The sequence below is a fragment of the Anomaloglossus baeobatrachus genome, chromosome 6 (genome assembly GCF_048569485.1).
Source record: "Anomaloglossus baeobatrachus isolate aAnoBae1 chromosome 6, aAnoBae1.hap1, whole genome shotgun sequence".
Lineage (NCBI taxonomy): Eukaryota > Metazoa > Chordata > Amphibia > Anura > Aromobatidae > Anomaloglossus > Anomaloglossus baeobatrachus.
Window position 1 is genome coordinate 260,594,683 of NC_134358.1, and position 27,041 is coordinate 260,621,723.

General features: G+C 44.7%; 1 protein-coding gene across 1 annotated transcript in view; it reads left to right on the top strand.

Moving 5' to 3' along the window:
• PHLPP1 (PH domain and leucine rich repeat protein phosphatase 1) overlaps window positions 1–27,041 on the top strand; it is a 174,137-nt gene that overhangs the window by 137,932 nt on the left and 9,164 nt on the right. The window contains exons 9-13 of the mRNA XM_075314835.1: window positions 2,387–2,482; window positions 6,507–6,662; window positions 11,891–12,091; window positions 12,742–12,904; window positions 19,319–19,449. Of these exons, the coding sequence (XP_075170950.1) occupies window positions 2,387–2,482; window positions 6,507–6,662; window positions 11,891–12,091; window positions 12,742–12,904; window positions 19,319–19,449 (747 nt within the window). The remainder of the gene's footprint in view (window positions 1–2,386; window positions 2,483–6,506; window positions 6,663–11,890; window positions 12,092–12,741; window positions 12,905–19,318; window positions 19,450–27,041) is intronic.

Genomic DNA, 27,041 nt, shown 5'->3' on the forward strand with positions numbered 1-27,041 from the left:
GTTCCGGACGGCACGGTTGTACTCACTCACTTTGCTCCCCGGTTCGGTACCGGCGGGCCACCGCCCGTCCCCGGTTCTGCGTTGAATCGCCTCTCCTGCAGACGGCCACCACCGTCTGCCAACCTTGCTCTTGGTGCCCAGGCCACACACCCGGACACGGTCAGTTTACTCCTCACTTCTCACTCCTCACTTCACTCCTCACTCTTCCACTTCCCTAACTGATCTGCCTTCCTTTTCCCGCCTCCAGGACTGTGAACTCCTCAGTGGGTGGGGCCAACCGCCTGGCTCCACCCCACCTGGTGTGGACATCAGCCCCTGGAGGGAGGCAACAAGGATTTTGTGTCTGGCTGATGTGCCTGTCTCAGGGTGGGGGTGTGTGTTGTAGTACCTGTGACGACCTGGCTAGTCCAGGGCGCCACACTAACATGACTCACTTCCTCCCAATGCCGGAATACAGCCGTCATTGAAAGTAAAGCAGCAAATCTGCAGTTCTCAGCTCTGTAGCTGAGATCTGCAGATAGTGCAGAGCGATCGGATTGCTGATCGCTATAGCCCCCTAGGGGGACTAGTAAAATTAAAAAAAAAAAAAAACCTAAAAGTTCAAATCACCCCTCTTTCACCCCATTGAAAATTAAAGGGTTAAAAAAATAAAAAATACACACATTTGGTATCGCCGCGTTCAGAAATACCCGATCTATCAAAATATAAAATCAATGAATCTGATCAGTAAACGGCGTAGCGGCAAAAAAATTCCAAACGCCAAAATTATGTGTTTTGGTCGCCACATATTTTGCGCAAAATGCAATAACAGGCGATCAAAACATGGCATCTGCGCAAAAATGGTACCGTTAAAAATGTCAGGTCGAGACGCAAAAAATAAGCAATCACTGAGCCTCAGATCCCGAAAAATTAGAACGCTACGAGTTTTGGAAAATGGCGTAAACGTGCGCCACTTTTTTTTTTTGGACAAGCTTGTGAATTTTTTTAACCCCTTAGATACAAGTAAACCTATACATTTTGGTGTCTACAAACTCGCACTGACCTCAGGCATCACATAGATACCTCAGTTTTACCATATAGTGAACACAGTGAATAAAATATCCCAAAAACTATTGTACGATCACTTTTTTTTTGCAATTTTTCTGCACTTGGAATTTTTTTGCCGTTTTCCAGTACACTATATGATAAAACGTATGGTTTCATTTAAAAGTACAACTCGTCCCGCAAAAAACAAGCCCTCATATGGTAAGATTGATGGAAAAATAAAAGTTACGCATCTCGGAAGAAGGGGAGCAAAAAACAAAAACGCAAAAACGGAAAGTGCCCGGGGGCTGAAGGGGTTAAACTTTCAAAATTCATTACACCCTCCTTCTGACCTGGATTTTTAAAGTACTTGCACCAGCCTCATCAGGTCTAAAGTTTATATTGTGAAAGCTGGTGTCCGGTTTGCTTAAAATAACGGACTCACTGGTGTAACAGTCTTATTGATTATAGTTCTGATCATGGTTTTGTAAACTGCTGAATCTTGTGTGCTGATATCATACTAGCACACTGAAGGTATACGTTGGGGTTTGTTGCTATTTATCAGTGAAAGAAGTCATGCTGGACCTAAAAAGTATGGCCTCAACGGCAGCAAATGCCAGGTTAAGTGCATTATGTAAGATTAGCGCTGTCTCAATGGAAAACCCGGTATGTTCGATTTTAACACTGTACTTGTTCTGAGGAATTTGCTTACTGTAAGTTAATCTTTAGCTTGGAACAAAGTGAAATGTGTATAAAGGCCAAGAGCCACTTAGCAAGCTGTTCTCCTAGTGTAGGAGTGTTACGTGGTTGTACAACACTTTTATTATTGACATGTTAATAACTCTGAAATATGACTGCACTGATCTCTATTAAATGAGCCTTGGTAGGTTTCTTCTGATGGGAGTACATTTCAGTAAGGTGCAGCATTTGTTTTTTGAAGAAATAAACAACCAATATTCACCATAAACATTCTGCAAGTCAATGAATTTTGTGTCTACTTTTTTTAAAGCAAGGAACCACTCTAAATTTCAGACCGCAAGTATATCAGATTCAGTCTCCTATCACCCCAGACCTATAAGTGAAATGGATCGTCCCTACACAGACAAGAGGAGCCACCATTGTGTGATGGCACGGTTGGTGAAAACCACTGCCCACCAGTAACCAATTGTCTTCCATCTTGTTGTTGGCTCTGAGATTTATACAGGGGAGTTCTTGAGTTTGTGATCACGCCTTAAGCACTATAGGGTATATGACATGTTCTCGAGGACAACCCCTTTAAGTGTGTTTTTCTGATGAATCATGGTTTACCAGTATGGTATATTTTCAGATGTTTACCATTCCCAATTTTCAATGTTTTCTACAGGAATTGCCTGGAGTGCCTGCCTGACTGGGTTTGTGAGAGCAAAAACCTTGAGGTCCTGGATGTCTGCCATAATCACCTTACTGAACTTCCTGCCCGGTGAGTGTTCGTTGTGCCTTGCAGGCTTTGATAATAAGCCTTTTGTTATTGTTTTTTGCTATTTTCCAAGCTAAGGCTGCTTTCACACCTCCGGTTTTTCCTGTGCGGCACAATCCGGCACTTTGCAGGAAAAACGCAACCGTTTGTTTGTTTTTTTTTTTTTGCTGCCGGTTGCGTTTTTCCTGCATAGACTTTAATTTGTGCCGCATGGGCCTGCGTTCCGTCCGGTTTTTGCCGCATGCGGCAGATTTAGCCGATGCGGCGGCCGGATGGAACGTTGCCTGGCACGTTTTTATGTGCGGCAAAAAAAAAAACGCATTGCGCCGCATCCGGCCGATGCGGCGCATTTTACAATGCATGCCTATGGACGCCGGATGCGGCGCGATGCGGCAAAAAGCGCATCCGGCCGCCGCATGCGGTTTTTGCCACTGCACATGCTCAGTAGCATGCCGCAAGCGGCAAAAACCAGACGGGACGCATTTAAAAAACGTATGCAAAGGATGCGGCTTTGTCGCCGCATCCGTTGCATAGGTTTTAGAGCCGGACTGGCCGGCTCTGCACCTACCGGATGTGTGAAAGCAGCCTTAGATAACAAATTGGTTACACTGTAGAGGGGAGTTCATACTTGGTGATCAGATTGCAAAAATGTGCGCTTTTACCGCAATTGGAAACTTGAGGCTTTTCCAGTTGCCCTGTATGGTAGTCTCGAGACTGTGGCATATTACACAAATTGGGCCATAGAATAATCTCATATTTCTTGTTTTAAATTTACCAGAACTTATTAGAAGTATACAAAAACTATATGCCAGAGCAGTTTCTAAGGGTCTTGTGTCACGGAAGATAAGCTGCCCATGACTAGCACTGTTCCTTGTCATTAGACGCCAGTTGCTGAACGTTATTGACCATGTTTACCCATCGATGCTCAGGAGGGCACTCTTACAAATCGCTATTATCATCTTATTCTTTCTCTATATATTGGGCATGTTCATATTGGATGACAATGATTGGGAATAAGCTTTTCTATCAATGTTCCCTTTCCTAACATATGACATATAATTATGGCATGTCCAGTGGCTTGCTGGCAGAAGATGACTGCACTTATATATTTTTTTTATTTTATTTTTTTTACCTGTTTTCCTGGAATTAGGAAGAATTAGGATACCTCTAGGCTCCCATTGCCCTATGCACCTGACATGAATTGTAATGGACAAGAATTTAAAGTGAACCTGTCAGGTCCAATATACACCCAGAACCACGAGCAGTTTTGGGTGCATATTGCTAATCCCTGCCTAACCGTCCCTGTATACACTAGCATAGATAAAGAGATCTTTAGAAAAAGTAGTTCTAAAGATCTTATATTGTATGCTAATGAACGAAGGAATTAGTACCTTGGGCATTAGGGTACCGTCACACTTTAACGACGCACCAGCGATCCCACCAGCAATCTGACCTGATCAGGATCGCTGGTGTGTCGCTACCTGGTCGCTGGTGAGCTGTCAAACAGGCAGATCTCTACAGTGACCAGCCAGCAGCGACGTGCAAGCGATGCTGCGCTTGCAGGGAGCCGGCGTCTGGAAGCTGCGGACACTGGTAACCATGGTAAACATCGGGTATGGTTACCCGATATTTACCTTGGTTACCAGCGCACACCACTTAGTGCTGGCTCCCTGCACTCGTAGCCACAGTACACATCGGGTTAATAAGCAAACCTTTGCTTATTTACCCGATGTGTAATCTGGCTACATGAACAGGGAGCCGGCACTGGCAGCGTGAGAGCGGCGGACGCTAGTAACTAAGGTAAATATTGGGTAACCACCTTGGTTACCCGATGTTTATCTTGGTTACAGCTTACCACAGGCTGCCAAACGCCGGCTCCCTGCACATTCAGATTGTTGCTCTCTCGCTGTCACACACAGCGATGTGTGCTTAACAGCGGGAGAGCAACAATAAAAAAATAAACCAGCAGTTTGTGCATCGAGCAGCGATCTCACAGCAGGGGCCAGATCGCTGCTCAGTGTCACACACAGCGAGATCGCTAATGAGGTCACTGCTGCGTCACAAAAAAACATGACTCAGCAGCGATCTCGCTAGCGATCTCGCTGTCTGTGAAGCACCCCTTAGTTCACCTTGCTAGTCGGCTCTATTAGCATGTTAGTACGTCCCTGTGGGTGTGCTATCATGCTAATAAACATGCAGTGTCACACTATCTCACTCACCTCTCCACCGCCCAACACTGGATTTCGGCTCAGTTTGCATGACCCCGGAGTTTGGGTCATGCACACTATGAAGCTCGTGGTTTGGGTGCATATTGCACCTGACAGGTTCCCTTTAATTACTGATCATACATGTGTAAAAATCCTACTAAAAGGCTGTTTACTGGATGTATATTAGAGTCCATTGTCTTTTTAACTGGCCGCAACCAGCCGGGTACTGCAGCTTCATTAGTCACACAAAATGTTCACATCCACATAAGTGGTCCTTGGCTGTCACATTCTTCCCAGCAATGATCCTCTTAATCTTCATAGGATCCGTATTGGGCAGATTGGTGCATTAGCCTATAACACTGGGTGAATTTTCCACATTCCCATAATCCGCTTATAGTGACATGATTCCTGGCAGGCTATATGTAGAATAGGATTACGATGTGCTAGATTTAATGGTTATGATGTGAATCTCGTGATGTTGCTGTATGACAAGATTAGTAGTTAGATCTATGAGATTTCTTAAGTTACGTCTACTTTTGGAGATAAATGGCTGTTGCTCAAGGATGTTAAAAATAGTCCTAAGTGTGTACCAGTTAAGTCCTATGCAGTAAGGCTCAACTCCTGTCTACCCAGAATCTTGGCTTCAATGAAATCTTGCGGTTTCCCCAGTTTTCTCAATTAATTTGATCCTTTTTAGAGGCTTTACTATTTGCACTTCGCACTTTATTCGCCGTACACTTTGCACCACTTTTGTAAGTAGTCTTTAAGTCTTTTTTATATTTTTCCTCCACAACTTTGCTTATCCAGACGTATTAGACAGAGAACCTGTCACCAGATTTGGAGAGTGTCAGCTGCGGCCACCACCAGTGAGCTCTTATATACAGTATTCTGGAATATGTATATAAGTGCCCAGGCCGATCTGTATAACATAAAAAACAGCTGCTGTTATACTCACCTAGGGGGGCGGTTTGGTCCAATGGATGTCACTGCTCCTCCCTCTGCTCCGATTTCCATCCTCCTTCTACTCAGCCCAGTATGGATGATGCGTCCTACGTCATCCACACAGGCTGACATTGCAGTCCTGCTCAGGCACACTTTGGTCTACCCTGCTGAGGGCAGATCAAAGTATTGTAGTGCGGAAGCGTTTGGAAAGGTTAAAGACCGCCCGTGCATGCGTACTACAAGCAGGGCAGATCAAAGTGCGCCTGTGCAGGACCTAAATGCCGGTCTTTGTGGATGACTTAGGACGCATCATGCACAAGGGCCTCAGGAGGACGGTGATCGCAGCAAAGGGGCGGCGCTGGATCAGAGACCAGCGACATCCATTGGACCGGGTCGCCCCTAAGTGAGTGTTGATAAAGGGTTTTTTTACGTTACACAGAACGGCCTGGGCTCTTGTATACAGTGTTCTAGAATGCTGTATATAAGAGCTCAGTGGTGGTGGCCGCAGCTTAAAGGGGCCAAATCTGGTCACAGGATCGCTTTAAGAATCTTATTAGTATTGCCCAGGTAATAATTTCATCCCATGTGCAATACTAAGGGAACCCTGAAAACATGATCTTTTTGGGGTTCTTGAGGCCTGGAGTTAAGGAACACTGCCCTGGAGTAAGGTTTTTGGAGGAGGTTTCAATATTGGTGGATTTATGACAGTTTTTATAAGCTTTTTGGTTTAAGTATCAGCAAAAACTGGTTAAAGGCAAAAATAAAGAACATCTTCATAAATAGTGTTCCATTTTGATAAATATGACGCAAACATGTCAGCAAATACAACAAGATAAATCATTTGCGATTTATTGAAGTACACTTTATTTATTTTTCAGGCTATTCTGTGCCCGAGGTCTGCGGAAATTACTTGCCGGGTATAACAGACTTAATCGTCTTCCTGAGTGTGTAGAACGTACCCAACTTGAGATACTCGATGTGCAGCATAACCAGCTCCTGGAGCTCCCAGCCAACTTACTATTGAAGTCAGAAAGGTAACACCTAGAAATGTGCATGTAGTATCCTCATCAGATGTACAGTACTCTGTGGAGAAAGGGCTTTTACTAGATGGACCTGTATGTACTTTCAAGTTGAAGATTAGTTAAGCCCCTCTAAGGCTATGTGCGCACGTGTGCGCTCTGCACCGCACCTAAAAGGTGCGCTTCAGAGCGCAGCTGAAAAACTCCGTTCTGAAGCGCATGGTGCCGGCAGAGAACGTGTGCTCTGCATGCTGCCTCTCCCTATAGACAGCATGCAAACCGCACGAAAGAAGTGACATGTCACTTCTTAGAACGCAGCGATTCGGGCAGCAGCCGTATCGCTGCGTTCTAATAGGCCACGTGCGCACGGCTCCTGCACAATCTCCATAGATGACGCAGGACGCATGCAATTACGCTGCGGTGCAGAACGCAGCGTAACTGCATGCAATACGCACACGTGCGCACATCCCCTTACAGCATGCAGGTAGCCCGTGTCCTCCTATATCGGGATCTCGAAATCTCATTGCTGCAGACTCCTGGGAACGTGAAGACTAGGGAGGCATGTGATCTGTTCAGTTTTGCTTGTCCTTGTCAGGCGCTGCTATTCCTGCAATCTATGATTATACAGCATGTATCAATGCCTCCATTCATTCCTGGTATAATTATCTTTTACTATACATTTATTTGTAAGCAGACAGCCAGTGGAAAAAGCCAATCTGTTCTAATCCTAAGTAATAGGTATGACTCGAAGCATCGCCATTACTAAAGGAAGGATAAAGCTTCTCTTGTTTGAGGGGTCTGTCACCAGAATAAAAGCCTGTCCACTAATAGGATCAAAAAAGCATACTTGCTACAATGCAGTTCAGTGACCTTTTTGTAGCATGATGGTCTGCAAGGTTTTTGTTTTGCGTTTTTTTTTTCTCATTGTGGCCCCATCCACTGATGGATGGTCCGCAGCGGTCTCTGCGTCCATAGCCCTCTCCTGTTGCATGTAAACTGTAGCATGATGATCAGTGTTGACCATATGCTTACCTGAAGACCGTATGAACATTTTTCATGGGTACATTTAAGCTCATATTGTTTGCTTTGGTAACGCAGTGATCATTCTGACCGTTAAGAATTTGTTCTATTTGCTGTACAGCTTATCAGATATGCTTAATGTTGTTCTTAGATTAGTAATGCTATTGGTATATAAACTTACCACATGGCTGTAATATGGCAAGACTCTTCTATGCAGGGCAATGTGTTTGATCATCGGTCCATACTTAAAATGTCCAGATAGAAGAGGACTTCTCATTTCTGCAAATCAGCCCCTTCAGCCCCCGGGTGTTTTCGCGGGTTTTTTTTTTTTATATTTTTTTACTCTTCTGAGAGCCGTAACTTTTTTTATTTTTCTGTCAATCTTCGCATATGAGGGCTTGTTTTTTGAGGGACAAGTTGTAGTTTTAAATGAAATCATAAGTTTTACCATGTACTGGAAACCAGCAAAACAATTTCAAGTGTGGAAAAACTGCAAAAAAGTGCGATCACATAATAGTTCTTGGGATCTTTTTATTCACCATGTTCACTATATGGTAAAACTGATGTGTTGCTGTGATGCCTCAGGTCGGTGCGAGTACTTGTATCTAAGGTGTTAAAAAAAATTCACAAGCTTGTCCAAACAAAAGTGGTGCACGTTTTGCGCCATTTTCCGAAACCCGTAGTGTTCTCATTTTTCGGTATCTATGGCTCAGTGACTGCTTATTTTTGCGTCTCGAGTTGACTTTTTTAAACTGTACCTGTTTTGCGCACATGCTATGTTTTGATCTCCGGTTATTGCATTTTGCGCAAAATTTGCGGCAACCAAAAACGTAATTTTGACGTTTGGAATTCTTTTGCCGCTACGCCGTTTACTGATTATTTTTATATTTTGATCAGGCATTTCTGAACGTGGCGATACCAAATGTGTATTTTTATTTTTTTAACCCTTTAATTTTCAGTGGGGCGAAAAAAGGGTGATTTGAACTTTTAGGGTTTTTGTTTCTTTTTTTTTTTTTTAATTTTTTTAAAATTTTTACTAGACTCCCTAGGGGGCTATAACGTCTGATCGGTCTTCCATTTGTCCAGATCACAGCTACACAGCTGAGATCTGGAGAAAAACTGCTTTCTTCTCACACACTGCAGTCTACCGGCATTAAGAGAAAGTGACTCAAAGCTACAAGCGTCATCACATGACCATGTGCTACCATGGCATCCAACGGAATTCACGTGATTTCTTCTGATAGGGGTGGATAAGTTATCGTTATGGCTGCGCGCATATACATCTCTCTGCCAGATTTTGGCAGCGAGATGTAAGGGGTTAATAGCGGGTGTAATGCGATTCCATTCGCAACTAGCAGGCACACGTCAGCTGTTGAAATCTGCTGATATGTGCGCGGATCGCTGCAGACTGCCCACGGCAACCCGCGGGGATTAACCTCACACGATTCATGACGTACCCTGTATGTCATTGGTCGTGAAGGGGTAAAGGGGTACTTTCATGTTTGGTATCCACTGAATATGCCGTGAATCTGACAGGTTGAGGTTCTCTACAGGCCACCTTAACCCGGTCATTCTAAGATTGTTAGGATAAGAAACTGAATCTATCCTGGGCTGTAAGCTGTCTGTTCATGTAATGAAAGCTATATTGATTGATGGCCAGAAACGGATAAAGAACTCGTACTGAATGCATGTTGTACAGTGCGCCTGCAGCCTTGTGTTCTGTGTGACAAACATGTCCCCCTTGTGATTGCTGTGAGGGGGTACCTGCCCTGATGGCATCATCAGAGACTAGTGATGAGTGAGCACTTCCATGCTCGAGTGCTCGGTACTCCTAACCAGCAGTTGGATGCTCAGATGGCGTAACTGGCTGAGTATAATGGAAGTCAAAGGGAAACGCATTTTTCTAGAAAATCTTCAGAAGAATGCTCACATCTCCCATTGACTTCCATTATACTCAGGTACGCGAGTCATGCCATCTGAGCATCCATTTGCCCTTTATAAGTACCTGAGTATGTTAGTGCTCACTTATCACGATCAGTGACATGTCCACATTTGAAAACCTTTTCTCAATTCTTTACCACCTTGGGACACTAAAGCTCCAGCCCTGGCATAGTGTCCTACAGTCCAGCCCTTCACTTTGTATGCTGCTATTGCTGTCGTAGGTTAAGGTTTTGACATGGAATTAATTTATCTTGAAGTCTGATAATGTGTTTAGTGTATTGGCTATGTGACGACAGGAGTTTTTTTTTTTTTTTTTTTTTCCCTCCTCCTTCCTCTTGTAGCAGCTAATTGGCACGCTCTCGCATGTCAAGCCTTCAGGACACTCTGTTCCTCCACCCGGGTTGAGGCAATTTAAATGTTCAGTGTTACGTTGTGGATTTGATAATTTGATGTACTTGTGTGCAGGAGTTCTGGCATTGTGTGAACCAGCTGTGGTTATTGCTAGACACTCCATTGAGGGGCACACAACCTGGATTTTCTCACCCCTTCCTTCACGAAAGCTGCAGTCAAACATAATTGCTTGGCACTGGTCCTCCTCTTTTGGAAAACTCCAGAACTTGCTTGTGCAAACCGGCCAGCCTAGATCTCTCCTTCCAGCGCACTCATTGACTTAGCTGCTCAGAGCCCCACGTGATTCTCATTTTAGACAGCAAGTTCCAACAAGCTATTGAGAAGTCCTGCTGAAAAATAATTGCTTTACATCTTTAACTCATACCTAGCTGAATCGCTTGCCCATAGCGCCAAGGCGTTTTTCATTCACGCACAGTAGTTTCACAGCTAAAATGTGGTTCTCCATGTTTCTACCTTCTGATACTTTTCTGAAAGGTCCACTCATGGGTTGTTGTTTTTTTTTTGTTTTGTTTTTTTTTTATATTTACCGTACTGTTTAAGCCCTTCACGACCCATGACTGATCTATCCGTCATGGATCGTGTGAGGTTAATCCCCGCCCCCTGCCGTGGGCAGGTCGTGGCGATTCGCGCACATTAGCAGTTTTCAACAGCTGACATGTGTGCCTGCATGTTACGAGTGAAATCGCATTCCACCCGCAACATTTAACCCTTTACATCTCGCTGCCAAAGTCTGGCAGCAAGATGTATATGCGCGCGACCATTATTTTCACTGGCACCCCCATTGGAAGTCACATGCGTGATCACGTGACTTTCAGTGGTTGCCATGGTAGCACAGGGTCATGTGATGACGTCTATAGCTAACATGAGTCACTTCCTCTCAATGCCGGCATAGTGCCAGCACGGAGAGTAAAGCAGCGTATCTGCAGTTCTCAGCTCTGTAGCTGATATCTACAGATAGGGCAGAGCGAACGGATTGATGATCGCTGTAGCCCCCTAGGGGGACTAGTAAAATAAAATTTAAAAAAAGTTTAAAAAAAAAAAACCTAAAAGTTCAAATCACCCCCCTTTCACCCCATTGAAAATTAAAGTGTTAAAAAAATAAAAAATATACACATTTGGTATCTCCGCATTCTGAAATGCCCGATCTATCAAAATATAAAATCGATTAATCTGGTAAATGGCGTAGTGGCAAAAAAATTCCAAGCGCCAAAATTACGGGTTTTTTTGTCGCCGCAAGTTTTGCGCAAATTGCAATAACAGGCGATCAAAACGTACCATCTGTGCAAAAATGGTACCATAAAAACATCAGCTCGAGATGCAAAAAATAAGCAATCACTGAGCCATAGATACCAAAAAATGAGAACGCTACGGGTTTCGGAAAATGACAAAACGTACTCCACTTTTATTGGACAAGCTTGTGACATTTTTTTAACCCCTTAGATAGCAGTAAACCTATACATGTTTGGTGTCTACAAACTTGCACCGACCTGAGGCATCACATAGATACATCAGTTTTACCATATAGTGAACATGGTGAATAAAACATCCCAAAACCTATTGTGCGATCACACTTTATTTGCAGTTTTTCCACACTTGGAATTTTTTTGCTGTTTTCCAGTACACTATATGGTAAAACTTATGGTTTCATTTAAAAGTACAACTCGTCCCGCAAAAAACAAGCCCTCATATGGCAAGATTGACGGGAAAAATAAAAAAGGAAGAAGGGGAGCAAAAAAAAACCGGAAAGCGCCCCGGGGGCTGACTGGGTTAACAGTATTAGCTTAACTATTCTACACTGCGATATTTTATATTTTGCTTGTCTTTTTCAAGTTTTGCCCTTAACATTTTCCACTTTTATGCTCCTTGAGCAGCCTACGATGCTTGAATGCTTCGGCCAACAATCTGGAAGTGCTTCCTGCTGCTAGTCTGTCGGAGGAATCGCAGAGCTCCTTGCAAGAGTTATACGTGACCAATAATAACCTTACTGATAAATGTGTGCCTCTATTAACGGGACATCCCCACCTGAAGATACTGCACATGGCCTTCAATCATCTACAGACCTTTCCTGCAAGGTATGTCCCACTAGTGTATTGTAGAACACCTGTAGCTCCTGAGATAATCAGATATAATGCACTTACCTCAAGACGAAGAGAATTTGAGATTTCTTAATTCACCATACATTTAGTCTCTTGTGAGCCGATATAGAAGAGTTTGGCCAACAGTCTGTGTATGGCGGCTCCCATCAGATGATTGTCCAGGGAAGTAGGGATTGGTGATGTCCAATTTCAGACTGCCGATTCTTTCACACTCACTGCCAAAAATGTCTGGAAGAAGCTTTAATGAAGAACACAGGAATGCTCAGCAGAGAGAGTCGGGCAAGAGAGCTGTTCATCCGACAGCTACTGAAAATGTATGGGGGCCTTTAGGCTAGGACTATATGATATGAGATTATAATTTTGCATTGCATTATTAAATCTAATGACAAATATGGGTCAATGGGATTGTGAAATGTCACGATGAAAGTCACTATTGAATTAAGTACCTATTAAGTTTTGGTCATATGCGTCTTTGCGCCCATGGGCTCCATTGTATGTGACAGGCAACTTGTGACTTTTATGTCATCTGTATTTTATTTATGAAAAACTAAGTGCGCACATTCCAATTTTTGTGTATCTGGTAACTAGATCGATGTTCATGTGTTGTGTTCACTTTTGTTCTCCAGTAAAATGGCCAAACTGGAGGAGCTGGAAGAGATCGATATCAGTGGGAACAAGCTGAAAGCCATTCCGACCACCATCATGAACTGTAGACGAATGCACACTGTCATTGCCCACTCCAATTGCTTGGAAGTCTTCCCTGAAGTTATGCAACTTGCCGAGATCAAGGTTGGTGATGATTATCAATGCCAGAACTGATGTAGCGAACTGGTGCGCTGCTGCCAACATTCACAGTATTTTACTACTGAATATGATCTATTCTGTCATAACACGACTATCTGCAGTACATTACTATTTCTCATGTCTTTCCATTTTGATAACCCTTTTAAAAAATTGTGCAAGTAAATAGATTTAATGGTGAATCCAAAGCTGGGTTCTCTTTATAATATTTTAGGAGAACTTTTCACAAAGACAAATCTTCTTAAAGGGACACATGAAAAATTGCTATTAACCTGGGGTTAATCTGCAGGCTAATAACATTCCAAACCTGCCCGGCTCTGGCACTTAGAGCCCCACTGCCGGGAGGTAAAGAACCTTATTTTCCCCGGCAGCAGTCAGATTTCGGTCATAGCGGAAGCGCCAGCGCAGCTTTAGTCACCACTTTGTTTTGAGAGCAGTTGCTGTAACCGCACCCCCTGCACTGCCAGATGTCACTCTCAATACGGAGCACCGCTTCCCCTTGACTGCAAGTAGAAGGCTGCCAATGGAAGAAAGTTATTTCCTCCCAGCAGCGGGGCTCATAGTGCAGGCACCGGGCAGGTTCAGCGCGCTATTACCCTGCAGATTAACTCCATATCTGCAGTTAAATAGCATTTTTCTTCACTTGACCAGTTTCCTTTTAATGGGAATCTGTCATCAGGTTTTTTTCTACCCCATCTGAGAGCAGCGTGATGGAGGGACAGAGACCCTTAATCAAGCAATGTATCTTATTGTTCAAAACTTGAAGGATTCTAAATGCCAGCAAAGTGATTGGGATTCCTGAAGTCTCATGCACACGTTGCTTATTTTGATACTTGTGTATGTGCACAAAGTTAAATCTGTAGCATGTCAATTTTGTCAGTGTTTTTGCTGTAGATTTCACCTGTTCTAATGAGTGAGGGGAAAATCTGGAACAAAAACTCATGTAAAAAAATCCGCAAAAACATGCCATATTTTATGCAGCTTTTTTCCTGCCAAAAGATGCAGAAATGGTGCAGAAATTTCTGCTGCAAGTATTATTTCTTTTCACTTAGATTAGTTATGGGTGGGGATTCTCATAGATGCCTCCCATTACTAATCTAGGGCTTGGTGGCAGCTGTGAGCTGACATTACCCCCTTATTACCCTGATTGCCACTGCACAAGGGCAATTGGGATGAGCTGTGTAAAGTTCCGGGATAGTCACATCTAATGGATGCGAAAATCCTGGGCGGCTGCAGGTAGCTATCTTAAGGCTGGGGAGCAATAACTATCGGCCTCCCCAGCTTGAGAATACCAGCCCCCAGTTGTTTGCTATATCATGGCTGGGTATCAAAATTGAGAGGATTGAATGCTGCTTTTTTTTAATATGTATTTAATTTATAAAACAGCAGCATGAGCTCCCTCCTATTTTGATACAACAAAGATGAGCACATGGCTTGGGGGCTGCAGCCTGTAGCCATATGCTTTCTGTACTGGGTCTCAACCAGTTATATGGGGGAACCTATGCCAATTTTTTAATTTCATTTTTACACCAATATAGACACGCACAGAGCCTCAGTGGTTGATCGTAGTCAGAGATCACCCCCACCCTGTGTGACAGCGTGTCTGACTGCTTTCAAGTCAGAGACTCCAGGACTGGCAGTGGAAACAGTGCATATGCATGAGAGATAATAAGCAGCCCTGAAAGGTTTTATTTTTTACCTGAGTGGCCGTATTCGGACCGGTACCCGGTGTCAGTGCATCGGTACTTTTGAACCCACGCGGATCCAAACGTCTACAGTACGGGTTTGCTCATTACTAAACTTTTACCTGTTCTCCGTCCCCTCTAGCTTTTCACCTTCACTACATGGTCCCCATAAATTGTAATCGATAATTCTTGACCCTTTGGCTAACCTTCATCTAACCCCAGTCTGACCACTTTACAATTGTGGTCACACTATCATTTTACGCCATTTAAGAACTATTTTCTTAATCCTAAGCTGCAAAAATTCTCCTTTTTCCTAACAGTTTTGTAACCCTATAGTGTCTTTTGCAACAAATTTATTTATTTATTTATTTTTTTTATAGTTGCTTACTGAAATTTTTTTTCTGATCTCTATAAAGAAAAGCATTAGCATTTTTTTAAAAAAATGTACAAAAAAGCACCTGGACATCTATTTAGCTTTCCAATTGACGTCTATTATAAGTTAAGTATTGTGTGTTACTAGCTGAAAACACTTGGAGAATGTACGTGCCTACCTTTGAAAGTCTGGGTGTTTAAAAGAAGCTCAAAACACTGAACATATTTCACTGTATGAGCCTCAAGTAATATTTTTTTCATTTTGGGTTATGTTCCCTCTTTTGAACGTCTTTGTCTTGTTTTTTTGTTTTTTTTTATTCCTTCAGTTTTTGCATCCTTTTACAATCCAAAAACATTTGAAAAGTGTGAACCTTGTCTACAAGTTAATAGGCCTTTAGCCATACTGTGTTATGTCGACGTTCTAAAATAAAAATGAATAGGACATCAGCAAACAATAATCCGGGTTAGGCAGGAAGTACAGATGTGTACCCTCACCTACTGTATCCTCCGCTATCCCTTGTAGACTGTGAGCCCTCGCGGGCAGGGTCCTCTCTCCTCCTGTACTTGTCCTTATTATGTACACCCCTTTCACATGTAAAGCGCCATGGGATTGATGGCGCTATAATAATAAATATTAATAATAATGTTCCAGGCTTGATAAAACTTGTGTAACTGGAGACACTGTGGTCTCCTCCCTGGATAAAGTGGATTACACTACTGTCCTGCTATTCTGACTGACTTTTTTTTGCAAAATCTCTTAATGGGACCACCAGTGATAGCTGAGCGCTGCACTTGGCTGGTCTTCAGCACCTCCCATAAGAATGAACGGAGCAACGGTGCACATGAGCACCGCTCCATCGGACCCCCAGCCATCAGGAAGTTGTTCCATATCCCATGGGTGTAATTACCCCTTTAATAGCACACTGTTCTGATACGATGTCAACGGTGGCATGCCGCTCCTGTCAATCACTTGCTGCTTCTATAGATGCTGTTATGTGGTGCCTTTCATTCATTTGTTTAAATCCTGTTAGGTGCCCAACCCGGGATATTAAACCTGCCGAGCTGTTACCATAGACTTTCATAGACTTCTATTGCGATATGTTGTGCGCTGATAATTCTCAGACAAATGAGGCCCCCTGGATATGCTGTCTAGAACAATATATCCGAATATTCGATTTCAGCAAAACTCTGCGTTAGGGCTCCAGTATTTGGCCGAGACCAACGCTCCCTTGGTTTGACCAAGGTCAGTCATCAAAGCTGCTTCCCTCATTTTGCTTCCTTTCACATAATGTAAGCAACAGCTGCAGGCTACAAGCTCTTTGCAGTTAATATTTTGAAGCGGAGCACTTTAATGTATCAATCTGCTTTTCTACGGGGAAGAGAAGTCTCTTTTGTGAAGTCTTTTTTTATTTTTTAACCAAATCGAAAACCTGCAGGGGTTGTGTAAAGATTCAGCGCTCAACGAAAAATCCACCACTGTTTTACCTAAAAATTGTAATTGCTTTCCTCATGCGTTCATTGAAAAGTGTGTGAACCGAGGGTGGCCATAATTAATTACAAGGTTGGAGTCAAATTTCCATAACCCCAAATTGTAGAGGGGGAACCAAAAATCAGCAGCAAGAATGAAAACAAACTTGTGCTATGTTATCCATTTTATTACTATTGCTGGGCAAATGCATAAAAGGTAATGAGAATTATTTTATAGGACCAGTGCCATAAAATGTCAATTGATTTAGTCTCCCTAGTTTTCAACATAATGTATATACCTGCCGTAGAGAATGTAACTATGGCAAATTCTTCATGCAAAAGTTGTGTTAGTGAATGTAACAATATTGGTATTTTGTTTTTATCATTTATATTTCTTGTGTCATCCTTGGGAACTAACAACCACAACCTACCCCTTCACTGATATTCGTGGCACCAGATGACCATCGAATGTGTATTAGGGTGTCCCAACTTTACTCCCAATAGCAGATGTTGGTGGCGGGGGAGGGGGGTGGAGGGAGGGATCAGGATCAGGCTGCTAGATGGAAACATGCCTGATCCTTTTGTCCATCGGGGTGATAAACTGCAACTAGATGGCCCCATACACCTTAGACTTCAGGTGGACAAACTTAAAGGGATATTCACATCTTAAAGATCCTATCCCAATACGCAGTAGGTGTAATACTAAGAATTTTAGCAAATACAGTGGAAACTCTGTTTACGAGTAACTTGGTGTGTGAGTATTTCACTATACAAGCAAAGCTTGCTGTAAACTTGTAACTCAGTTTACGAGCAAGCTTTGCTGTACGAGCAAATACTCAAAGCACACACTTCTGGTTCCGTACTTTCACCGCGCTCTGACCCGCTCTTGCAGTCTACACCAACACACACACCTTATGCTCACCTTACCTTTTGTTCCCTCGCCGGCCTCCTGGTTCTTGTAGTCCGCCAGTACAGGATGAGTATCGGGTAACCATCGTGATGATGGAGCAACTTCCGCTGTCAGCCACTTCTCAAAGGCAAGCGTGCTGACCAATCAAAGGCAAGCGGCTCATGCCTTTGACGTCAGCACTCTGGCAGAGGAAGCTCCGGCATCAGTAGTGATGGTTAACCGATACACGTCCAGTACCAGCGAACTACAAGGACTAGGAGGCCGGCGGGGGAACGGAAGGTAAGGGGAGCTGGGTGGGTGCAACGGCACAATAGGGGATCAGGATGGGACATTGAACAAGTTGTGGAACAAATTGTCTGAGCTTGCATTATTTCCTATGGGAAATTTTGCTTTGCTAGACGAGTAACTTGGTTTACAAGCACACTCCCAGAACGGATTGTTCTCGTAAACCAAGGTTCCACTCTACCTCCAATTAGAAATGTAGTATAGTTTTCCTGATAAGTGATGTTACCTCATGTGCAGGCATGGGAGTAGCATAGGTATCCATGGTTACGGCCACTTGCAGCTAATTGTCCCTATATATGTGGCCGTAACCATGGATACCTAAGCTATTGTAATGCCCTGCACATGAGGTAAGTGACATAGCTTGCCAGGAGAACTATACTACATTTCTAATTGGGGGTATTTGCTGATATTCGTATTACACCTTCTACATACTGTATTTGGATAGGATCTTGGAAATGGAAATACCCCTTTTGAATTTTTGATGGGACCAACAGACAAATACATATGGGGGGAGAGAGGGAGCGGTCAGTTGGAAGGTTAAATTCGTATATACTTTAATTCACTGGGAAGATGAATCATTGTCGGTTATCTGCCTGCAGATTTCTCCTCTCCCATTTAACACTAGAAGTCTCAGAGAGGGGTCATTTAACATTTCTACCATTGGAACCCTATGGAGCTCGAAATTCCTGGGACTTGTAGTGTTAAAACACTTGTGCACTCAGTCAAGCACAAGCAGCACTCATGTATACCGGCACCGGAAGAGAAATTAACTTGATGGATGGTTTGACCAGTGGATTAATTGTGTGTGTGTGTGTGTGTGTGTGTGTGTGTGTGTGTGTGTGTGTGTGTGTGTGTGTGTGTGTGTGTGTGGAGTAGGGAGCTAACAGCTTTCTAAAGTGTAAGGGCAGCTCAAGGTACCACAGTGCATTTCTAGTACCAGTACCTGCCTTCAGGGTCAAGAGGAAAAACACGTTGCCACTTATCCAGATATGTTAACGTTTTGCTAAGTTTTATTTACATATTTTATGTAGATTTTAGCTGTAAAATATGACTTACCCACGATCAGGACCTGCTGCATCCTGGACTTGGCAGGTCCTGACCCTACAGGGCCACAAGTCTCCTCTGCAGGTCACTGCAGCTGCTTGTACCCATAATCAGGGTTCGGGGCGCTGCGATCTCTTGCTTGTGGTCTGCCTACGGAGAATGCTTGCTACTCCGCAGCAAAGAATTTACATGCTTGCAGTTCGGAAAGCTGCACCGCTGGCCAGGTTTCACTGCGGGCCATTCAGACACAGAGGGCATGGGATTTCTATGAATCCCATACACTCTGCTTGTACTGTACAATGCAACGTTTTGGACACAGCGAAAACACACTACATCCAAAACACTGAACACTGATTGTGAGCACGCACCCGTAAAAGCTGAATTGCCTTTAGTTGACCTGTAAATGTGAGTCCCTGCAAATCCTTCTACGACCAGAGAATTTTAGTGTAAAGTACTGGGTGTATGACGGCAGTTGGTCGTTTGCCCAGACTATCAGATATGATAGACTTCTTTAAAGTAGAGTTCAGAATTGAGGCGTTTCTCCTATTGAGCAACCAAGCCCTAAATAAAATTATTTCATAAGGCTGTCACATAGCTATATGTTTAACATGTTGTAACCTACTCCTCTTCTGTCTACAGTGTGTGGACTTGAGCTGCAATGAACTGTCTGAAATTACATTACCTGAGAACCTCCCTCCCAAATTGCAAGAACTGGACCTGACTGGCAATGCACGGCTCCTGCTGGACCACAAAACCCTGGAGCTGCTCAAGTGAGTGGCCTTTAGTCATTGGATTTTCCACTGTAGGTCTCATACAGACACGTCACATGCAGACTGAGCACCTCGCACTACACACACTGATTGCATGTTAGGACTGATATCGCCAAGCTCTGCAAAAGGGGGGGGTGTTAAATGAGAGAATTTATATTTATAATCTTATGTAATACTATTTATACATCTAGAGAGAGAGAAATATAGGTCTCAATTATATTCTCAAATATCGCTATTATAAATTTTGTCTGAATAGATCTAGAGATTGACGTATATCAATATAGATATTAGACCTGGAGTGCACATTTGCTTTTTTGTATTATATGTAATATATGGACACAAGTAAATTAAAACCTCTGAAAGGGCGCAAATTGCATAGATGGATGCTTAATTACAATTTACTCTTTCAATAAACCATTTTTCTTTGTCGCTCCATTGGGAGACCCAGACAATTGGGTGTATAGCTACTGCCTCCGGAGGCCACACAAAGTATTACACTCAAAAGTGTAAGGCCCCTCCCCTTCTGGCTATACACCCCCAGTGGGATCACTGGCTCACCAGTTTTGTGCTTTGTGCGAAGGAGGTCAGACATCCACGCATAGCTCCACTGTTTAGTCAGCAGTAGCTGCTGACTATATCGGATGGAAGAAAAGAGGGCCCATACTAAAGGGCCCCCAGCATGCTCCCTTCTCACCCCACTCTTGTCGGGTGTTTGTTAAGGTTGAGGTACCCATTGCGGGTACGGAGGCTGGAGCCCACATGCTGCTTTCCTTCCCCATCCCCTTAGGGCTCTGGGTGAAGTGGGATCTTATCGGTCTCCAGGCACTGAGGCCGTGCTCCATCCACAGCTCCTGGGAATCTGCTGGACATGGAGCGGAGTATCCTCAGGGACATGGCCCTGCTACATTAAGGTACTCTGTGTCCCTGTGGGGACCGCGCACGGACACACGGCAGCATTGCTGGGTGTGTTAGTGCGCCAGGGACGGCGGCGCTGCCCGCACTAGTGCCATCGCACACTACAGCTTGCTGGGTGTGTTAGTGTATTAGGGGACTACCGCGCTAACCGCCGTTGCCATTTTTATTTCGGGCGCGGCTGGGACTTGTGGTGCGCTGGGGACTTCCGCGCCGACCAAGGCTTATATGCCGGCCGCGCTTATCACTCGAGTCCCCGGCTTGCGCGGCCTAGTCTCACTTCGTTTCCGCCCACAGACCTGCCAGTCAGGGTAGGGGCGTAACGCTGCACAACACGGCAGCGCTGAGAGCTGGAGTATGCTTTGCATACTCCACCCCTCTCACTGGATGCACGGTGAATCCGGCAGCGCTGAAGCTGGAGTATGCTTTGCATACTCCACCCCTCTCACTGTGTACACTGTGCAGCCGGATTCCCGCACTTTCTCAGGCACGCCCACGGCTTCTTCCTCTACACAGGACGCCGGCAGCCATTCTTGTCAGTGTTTTCTGTAGCGACAGAAGAGACAAGTTTAGGAATCCCTGGCAGGGATTCGGATAGTCACACAACCGCTGTGACCAGGCGTTAAGCAGCACCTGTGGGGCTGACTCCACTAGTGCCGAAGTGCACATATACATATATGTTTATTCACTATGCATTGCACTGTTTAGCTGCATTTTTGTATATACCCTCCTTGATTGTGCGGAGGACATAACAGCATATTGTCTGTGTAAAACAGAGGCGCAGAAGCACATGTTTTCTATGCAGCCGGTACAGCATGTATGGCTATATGGCCGGCAGTGTACATAGACCCCCATTGTATACTACGGAGTCTCTGCTAACCGTCCAGGACATGGGGACGGTGCCTGCAGTATTTACTGACAGATTTTCTGAGACTATGGCTATGATACTAGAAGCCTTGCAGTCCAGACAAGTCTCTCAAACCCATGGCCACTGTTCATTCATTATCCATGGTCCCCCTCAGTGGGAACAACTTTGAGCTCCGAGGGGTCATGTGCTTCCCAGAGTGACGGCTCTGACACGGACGACAGTCCCAGATAGTCTGAGAGGCTCACTATGAGCGGCCATCGACTTCATCACACTAGTCAGGGTCCCAGCAAGCGGACTCTCTGTGTGATGTGGCGGAGATAGCTGCTCAAGATCTAATCCTGAGACCGCTCTCAATCTGGATACACCTGATGGTGACGCCATAGTCAATAATCTCATAGCGTCCATCAATAGAATGTTAGTTATTTCTCCCCCAGCTCCTCCAGTGGAAGAGTCAGCTTCATAGCAGGAGAAATTCCATTCACGTATCCCAAGCGTAAATTAAATACTTTCCTTGACCACCCTGACTTTACACAGGCAGTCCAGGAACACCACGCTTATCCAGTTAAGCGCTTCCCCAAACGGCTGAGGATACACGTTATCCCTACCCCCTGACGTGGGCAATGGCTGGACCCAGTGTCCCAAGGGGCATCCTCCAATCTCCAGCTTGCAGCTAGATCCATAGTTGCAGTGGAAGAGGGGGCTGCACTTAAAGATGCCACTGACTGACAGAGGGATCTCTGGTCGAAATCCATCTATGAGGCTATCGGCGCGCTGTTAGCTCCAGCAGCCGTAGAGGCACCCCAAGCTACTTCAGCTTGTCTTACACAGATGGACACGGTCACACGTACATCTGTTCCGCAAGTGTCATCCTTAACCGCTCAAATGTCTGCATTTGCGTCTTAGGCGATTAATGCTGTCCTGGACTCTACGACCCGTACGGCAGTGGCGTCCGCTCACTCCGTGGTTTTACGCAGGGCCTGGGTGTTAACTGAATGGAAGGCAGATTCTGCTTCCAAAAAAGGGCTTAACCAGTTTGCCTTGTTCTGCTGACCGACTGTTTAGTGTGCGTGAGATGTAATCATTAAACAGTTCAAGAGTAAGGATTCTTCCTTACCTCAGCCCAGACAAAACAAACCCCAACATACCAAGGGACAGTCGGGGTTTTCGGTTTTTTCAAGGCTCGGGCAGGTCCCATTTCTCCTCGTCCAAAGAGGACTCAAAAGGATCAGAGGAGCTCAGTTTCTTGGCGGGCTCAGTCACGCCCAAAAAAAGACAGCCTGAAAACCTACTTCCAAGAGGCTTCCTCATGACTTGCGGCCTCCTCTCTCCGCATCCTCGGTCGGTAGCAGGCTCTCCCGCCTTGGCGATATTTAGCTGTCTCAGGTCAAAGACCGTTGGGTGAGAGACATTCTGTCTCACGGGTACAGGATAGAGTTCAGTTCTCGTCCTCCAACTCAATTCTTCAGAACTTCTCCACCTTCCGACCGAGCCGACGCTCTTCTGCAGGCGGTGGGCACTCTAAAGGCACAACGAGTGGTGACCCCCGTTCCTCTTCAGGAACAAGGTCACGGTTTTTACTCCGAATTATTTGCGATGCCAAGAAAGGACGAGTATTTCCGTCCCGTTCTGGATCTAACACGGCTCAACCAGCTCGTGAACACCAGGCGGTTCCGGATGTAATCCCCCGCTCCGTCATCGCCTCAATGTTTCAAGGAAATTTCCTAACATCGATAGACGTCAAGGATGCTTATCCCCACGTGCCGATTGATCCAGAGCTCCAGCGTTTCTACGCTTTGTTATAAGACGCGAACACCTTCAGTTCGTAACCCTGCCTTCTGGCTGGCGATAGCCCCACGGGTCTTCGCTAAGGTCATGCCAGCAGTAGTACCAGTCCTGCAATCTCAAGGTCACTCTGTGATCCCGTGTTTGGGAGATCTACTTGTCAAGGCACCCTCTTAAGGAACATGCCAACACAGCCGAACGTTGCGCTGGAGACTCTCCAGAGTTTCGGGTGGATCATCAACTTTTCAAAGTCAGATCCGACCCCGGGCCAATCACTAACATATCTAGGCATGGAGTTTCATACTCTCTCAGCGATAGTGAAGCTTCCGCTAGACAAACAGCGTTCACTACAGACAAGGCTGCAATCTCTCCTTAGGATCAGTCGCACACATTGAGACGCCTCATGCACTTCTCACGTAAGATGGTAGCAATGGCGGCAGTCCCTTTCGCGCAGTTTCATCTGCGTCCACTACAATGGGACATTCCCCGCCGATGAGACGGGAAGTCGACGCCCATCGACAGAGACGTCTCCCCTTCTCAGGCGGCCAAAGAATCTCTACGGTGGTGGCTTCTTCCCACTTCATGGTCAGAAAAAAGGTCCTTCCTACCCCCATCCTGGGCGGTAGTTACGACAGGCACGAGTCTATCAGAGTGGGGAGCAGTTTTTTCTCCGCCACAGGGCTCAAGGTACGTGGATTCAGCAAGAGTCCACCCTTCAGCTCAATGTTCTGGAAATCAGAGCAGTGTATCTTGTCCTACAAGCCTTCCAGCAGTGGCTGAAAAGCAAGCACATCCGAATTCAGTCGGATATCTCCACAGCGGTGGCATACATCAACCACCACGGAAGAACACGCAGCCGGCAAGCCTTCCAGGAAGTCCGGCGGATTCTAACGTGGGTAGAAGACACGGCATCCACCATATCCGCAGTTCACATCCCAGGCGTGGTAAACTAGGAAGCAGACTTCCTCAGTCGCCAGGGTATGGACACAGGGGACTGGTTTCTTCACCCGGACGGGTTTCAGGAGATCTGTCGCCGCTGCGGGATGCCGGACGTCGACATAATGGCGTCACGGCACAACAACTTTGTTCCGGCTTCATAGCACAGTCTCACGATCATCGAGCTCTGGCGGCGGACGCCTCAGTTCAACATTGGTCGCAGATTGGCCGAGGAGGTCGGGGTTCCCGGATCTGTGGTACCTCACGGTAGGCCAACCGTGGCCACTACCAGACCGACCAGACTTGCTGTTTCAAGGGCCCTTTTTTCCATCTGAACTCTGCGGCCCTGAACATGACGGTGTAGCCATTGAGTCCTGGATCCTAGCGTCTTCAGGATTATCTCAGGAGTGGTTGTCACCATGACGCAGGCCAAGAAGCCAACGTCCGCCAAGATCTACCACAGATCGTGGAAGATATTCTTATCTTGGTGCTCTGCTCAAGGAGTTTCTCCCTGGCCATTTGCATCGCCTATTTTTCCTTCCTTCCTACCATCTTGGTTGGAAAATAGTTGGTCGCTCAGCTCCCTTAAAGGACAAGTCTCAGCGCTATCTGTATTTTTTCAGAAACGCCTAGCCGACTTCCGCAGGTATGCACGTTCCTGCAGGGAGTTTGTCTTCTCATCACTCCATACAAGCGGCCATTAGAGCTCTGGAGTCTGAACAAGGTTCTAATGACTCTCTTGAAGCCGCCTTTCGAGCTTTTGAAAGTTGTTTCCCTTTCCGTATTTCACAGAAAGTGGCCTTTCTAGTAGCGGTCACGTCTCTTCAGAGAGTGTCCGAGCTAGCAGCGCTGTCATGCAAATCTCCATTCCTGGTCTTCACCAGGACAAGGGGGTTCGGCGTCCGATTCCGGACTTTCTCCCTAAGGTGGTATCCCACTTCATCTCAATCAAGATATCACCTTACCTTCTTTGTGTCCTCATCCAGTCCATCAATTTGAAAAGGATTTGCATCTGTTGGATCTGGTGAGAGCACTCAGGATCTACATTCCCGCACGGCGCTCCTGTGCCGCCCGGATGCACTCTTTGTCCTTGTCGCTGGTCAGCGTAAGGGGTCGCAAGCTTCCAGATCCACCCTGACTCGGTGGCTCAAGGAACCAATTCTTGAAACCTACCGTTCTGCTAGGCTCCCGGTTCCCTCAGGGCTGAATGCCCATTCTACCAGAGCCGTGGGTGAGTCCTGGGCATTACGGCACCAGGCTACGGCTCAGCAGGTGTGCCAGGCACCTACCTGGTCGAGTCTGCACACTTTTACCAAGCATTATCAGGTGCATACCTACGCTTCGGCAGACGCCAGCCTAGGTAGACAAGTCCTTCAGGCGGCGGTTGCCCACCTGTAGAAAGGGGCCGTTTTACGGCTCTATTACGAGGTATTATTTTACCCACCCAGGGATTGCTTTTGGACATCCCAATTGTCTGGGTCTCCCAATGGAGCGACAAAGAAGAAGGGAATTTTGTATACTTACCGTAAATTCCTTTTCTTCTAGCTCCAATTGGGAGACCCAGCGCCCGCCCTGTTTTCTTAGGGTTTTTTTCGGTACACATGTTGTTCATGTGAATGGTTGCAGTTCTCCGATGTTTCTTTGGATTGAATTGGTCTTTAAACCAGTTATTGGCTTTCCTCCTTCTTGCTTTTGCACTAAACTGGTGAGCCAGTGATCCCACTGGGGGTGTATAGCCAGAAGGGGAGGGGCCTTACACTTTTGAGTGTAATACTTTGTGTGGCCTCCGGAGGCAGTAGCTATACACCCAATTGTCTGGGTCTCCCAATTGGAGCTAGAAGAAAAGGAATTTACGGTAAGTATACAAAATTCCCTTCTTTTCATATATATATATATATATATATATATATATATATATATATATATATATATATATATATATATATATATATATATATATATATATATATATATATATATATATATATATATATATATATTTAGAGATGGATATAATGCAAGCTTTCCTCTATTAACCCCTTCACGACCAGCCGATTTTTTTGCTTTGTTTTTTTTCGCCATTCTTCTGAGACGTAACTTTTTTTTATTTTTCAGGCAATACGGTCATGTGAGGGCTCATTTTTTGCGGAACGAGCTTTACTTTTAAAGGAAACCATACGTTTTACCACATAGTGTACGGGAAAACGGCAAAATTCGTAATGCAGAAAAATTGCCAAGAAAGTGCGATAGCACCATTTGTTTTTTTTGAGATTTTATTCACTGTGTTCACTATATGGTAAAACTGATGTGTGGCTGTGATGCCTCAGGTCAGTGTGAGTTTGTAGACACCAAACATGTATAGGTTTTAGTTTTATACAAGGGGTTAAAAAAAATCGGTAGTTTGTCCGAAAAAGTGGCACACATTTTACGCCATATTCCGTGACCCGTAGCGTTCTCATTTTTCGGGATCTATGGCTCAGTGACTGCTTATTTTTTGCGTCTCGAGCCGACTTTAACTGTACCATTTTTGTGCAAATGCTACGTTTTGATCGCCTGTTATTGCATTTTGCGCAAAAGTTGTGGCAACAAAAAAGTAATGCCGTTATAATGGCACTGTCACATATTGACAGCGCCATTTAAGGGGTTAAACTGCACGAGCAGATAACGATTCTGCTCGTGCCTAGCAGGCACACAGCTCAGCTGTGAAAGTCTGCTGAGATGTGCGCCAATCGCGGCATGCTGACGCCGGCAGACCGCAGGCAGTAACATGACCGCTAGGACGTAATATTACTGCCCGTGGTCGTTAAGGGGTTAAAGCTAAAAATATCACTACAAGGACAACAGCTGAGTCTCATATATATATACATATACATATACATGTATATGTATATGTATGTGTATGTGTATATGTATATATGTATATGTATATATGTATATGTATATGTATATATGTATATGTATATATATATATATTTTTATATATATGTTTATATATATATATATATATATATATATATGTTTATATATATATATATATTTTTATATATGTTTTTATATATATATATATATATATATATATATATATATATATATA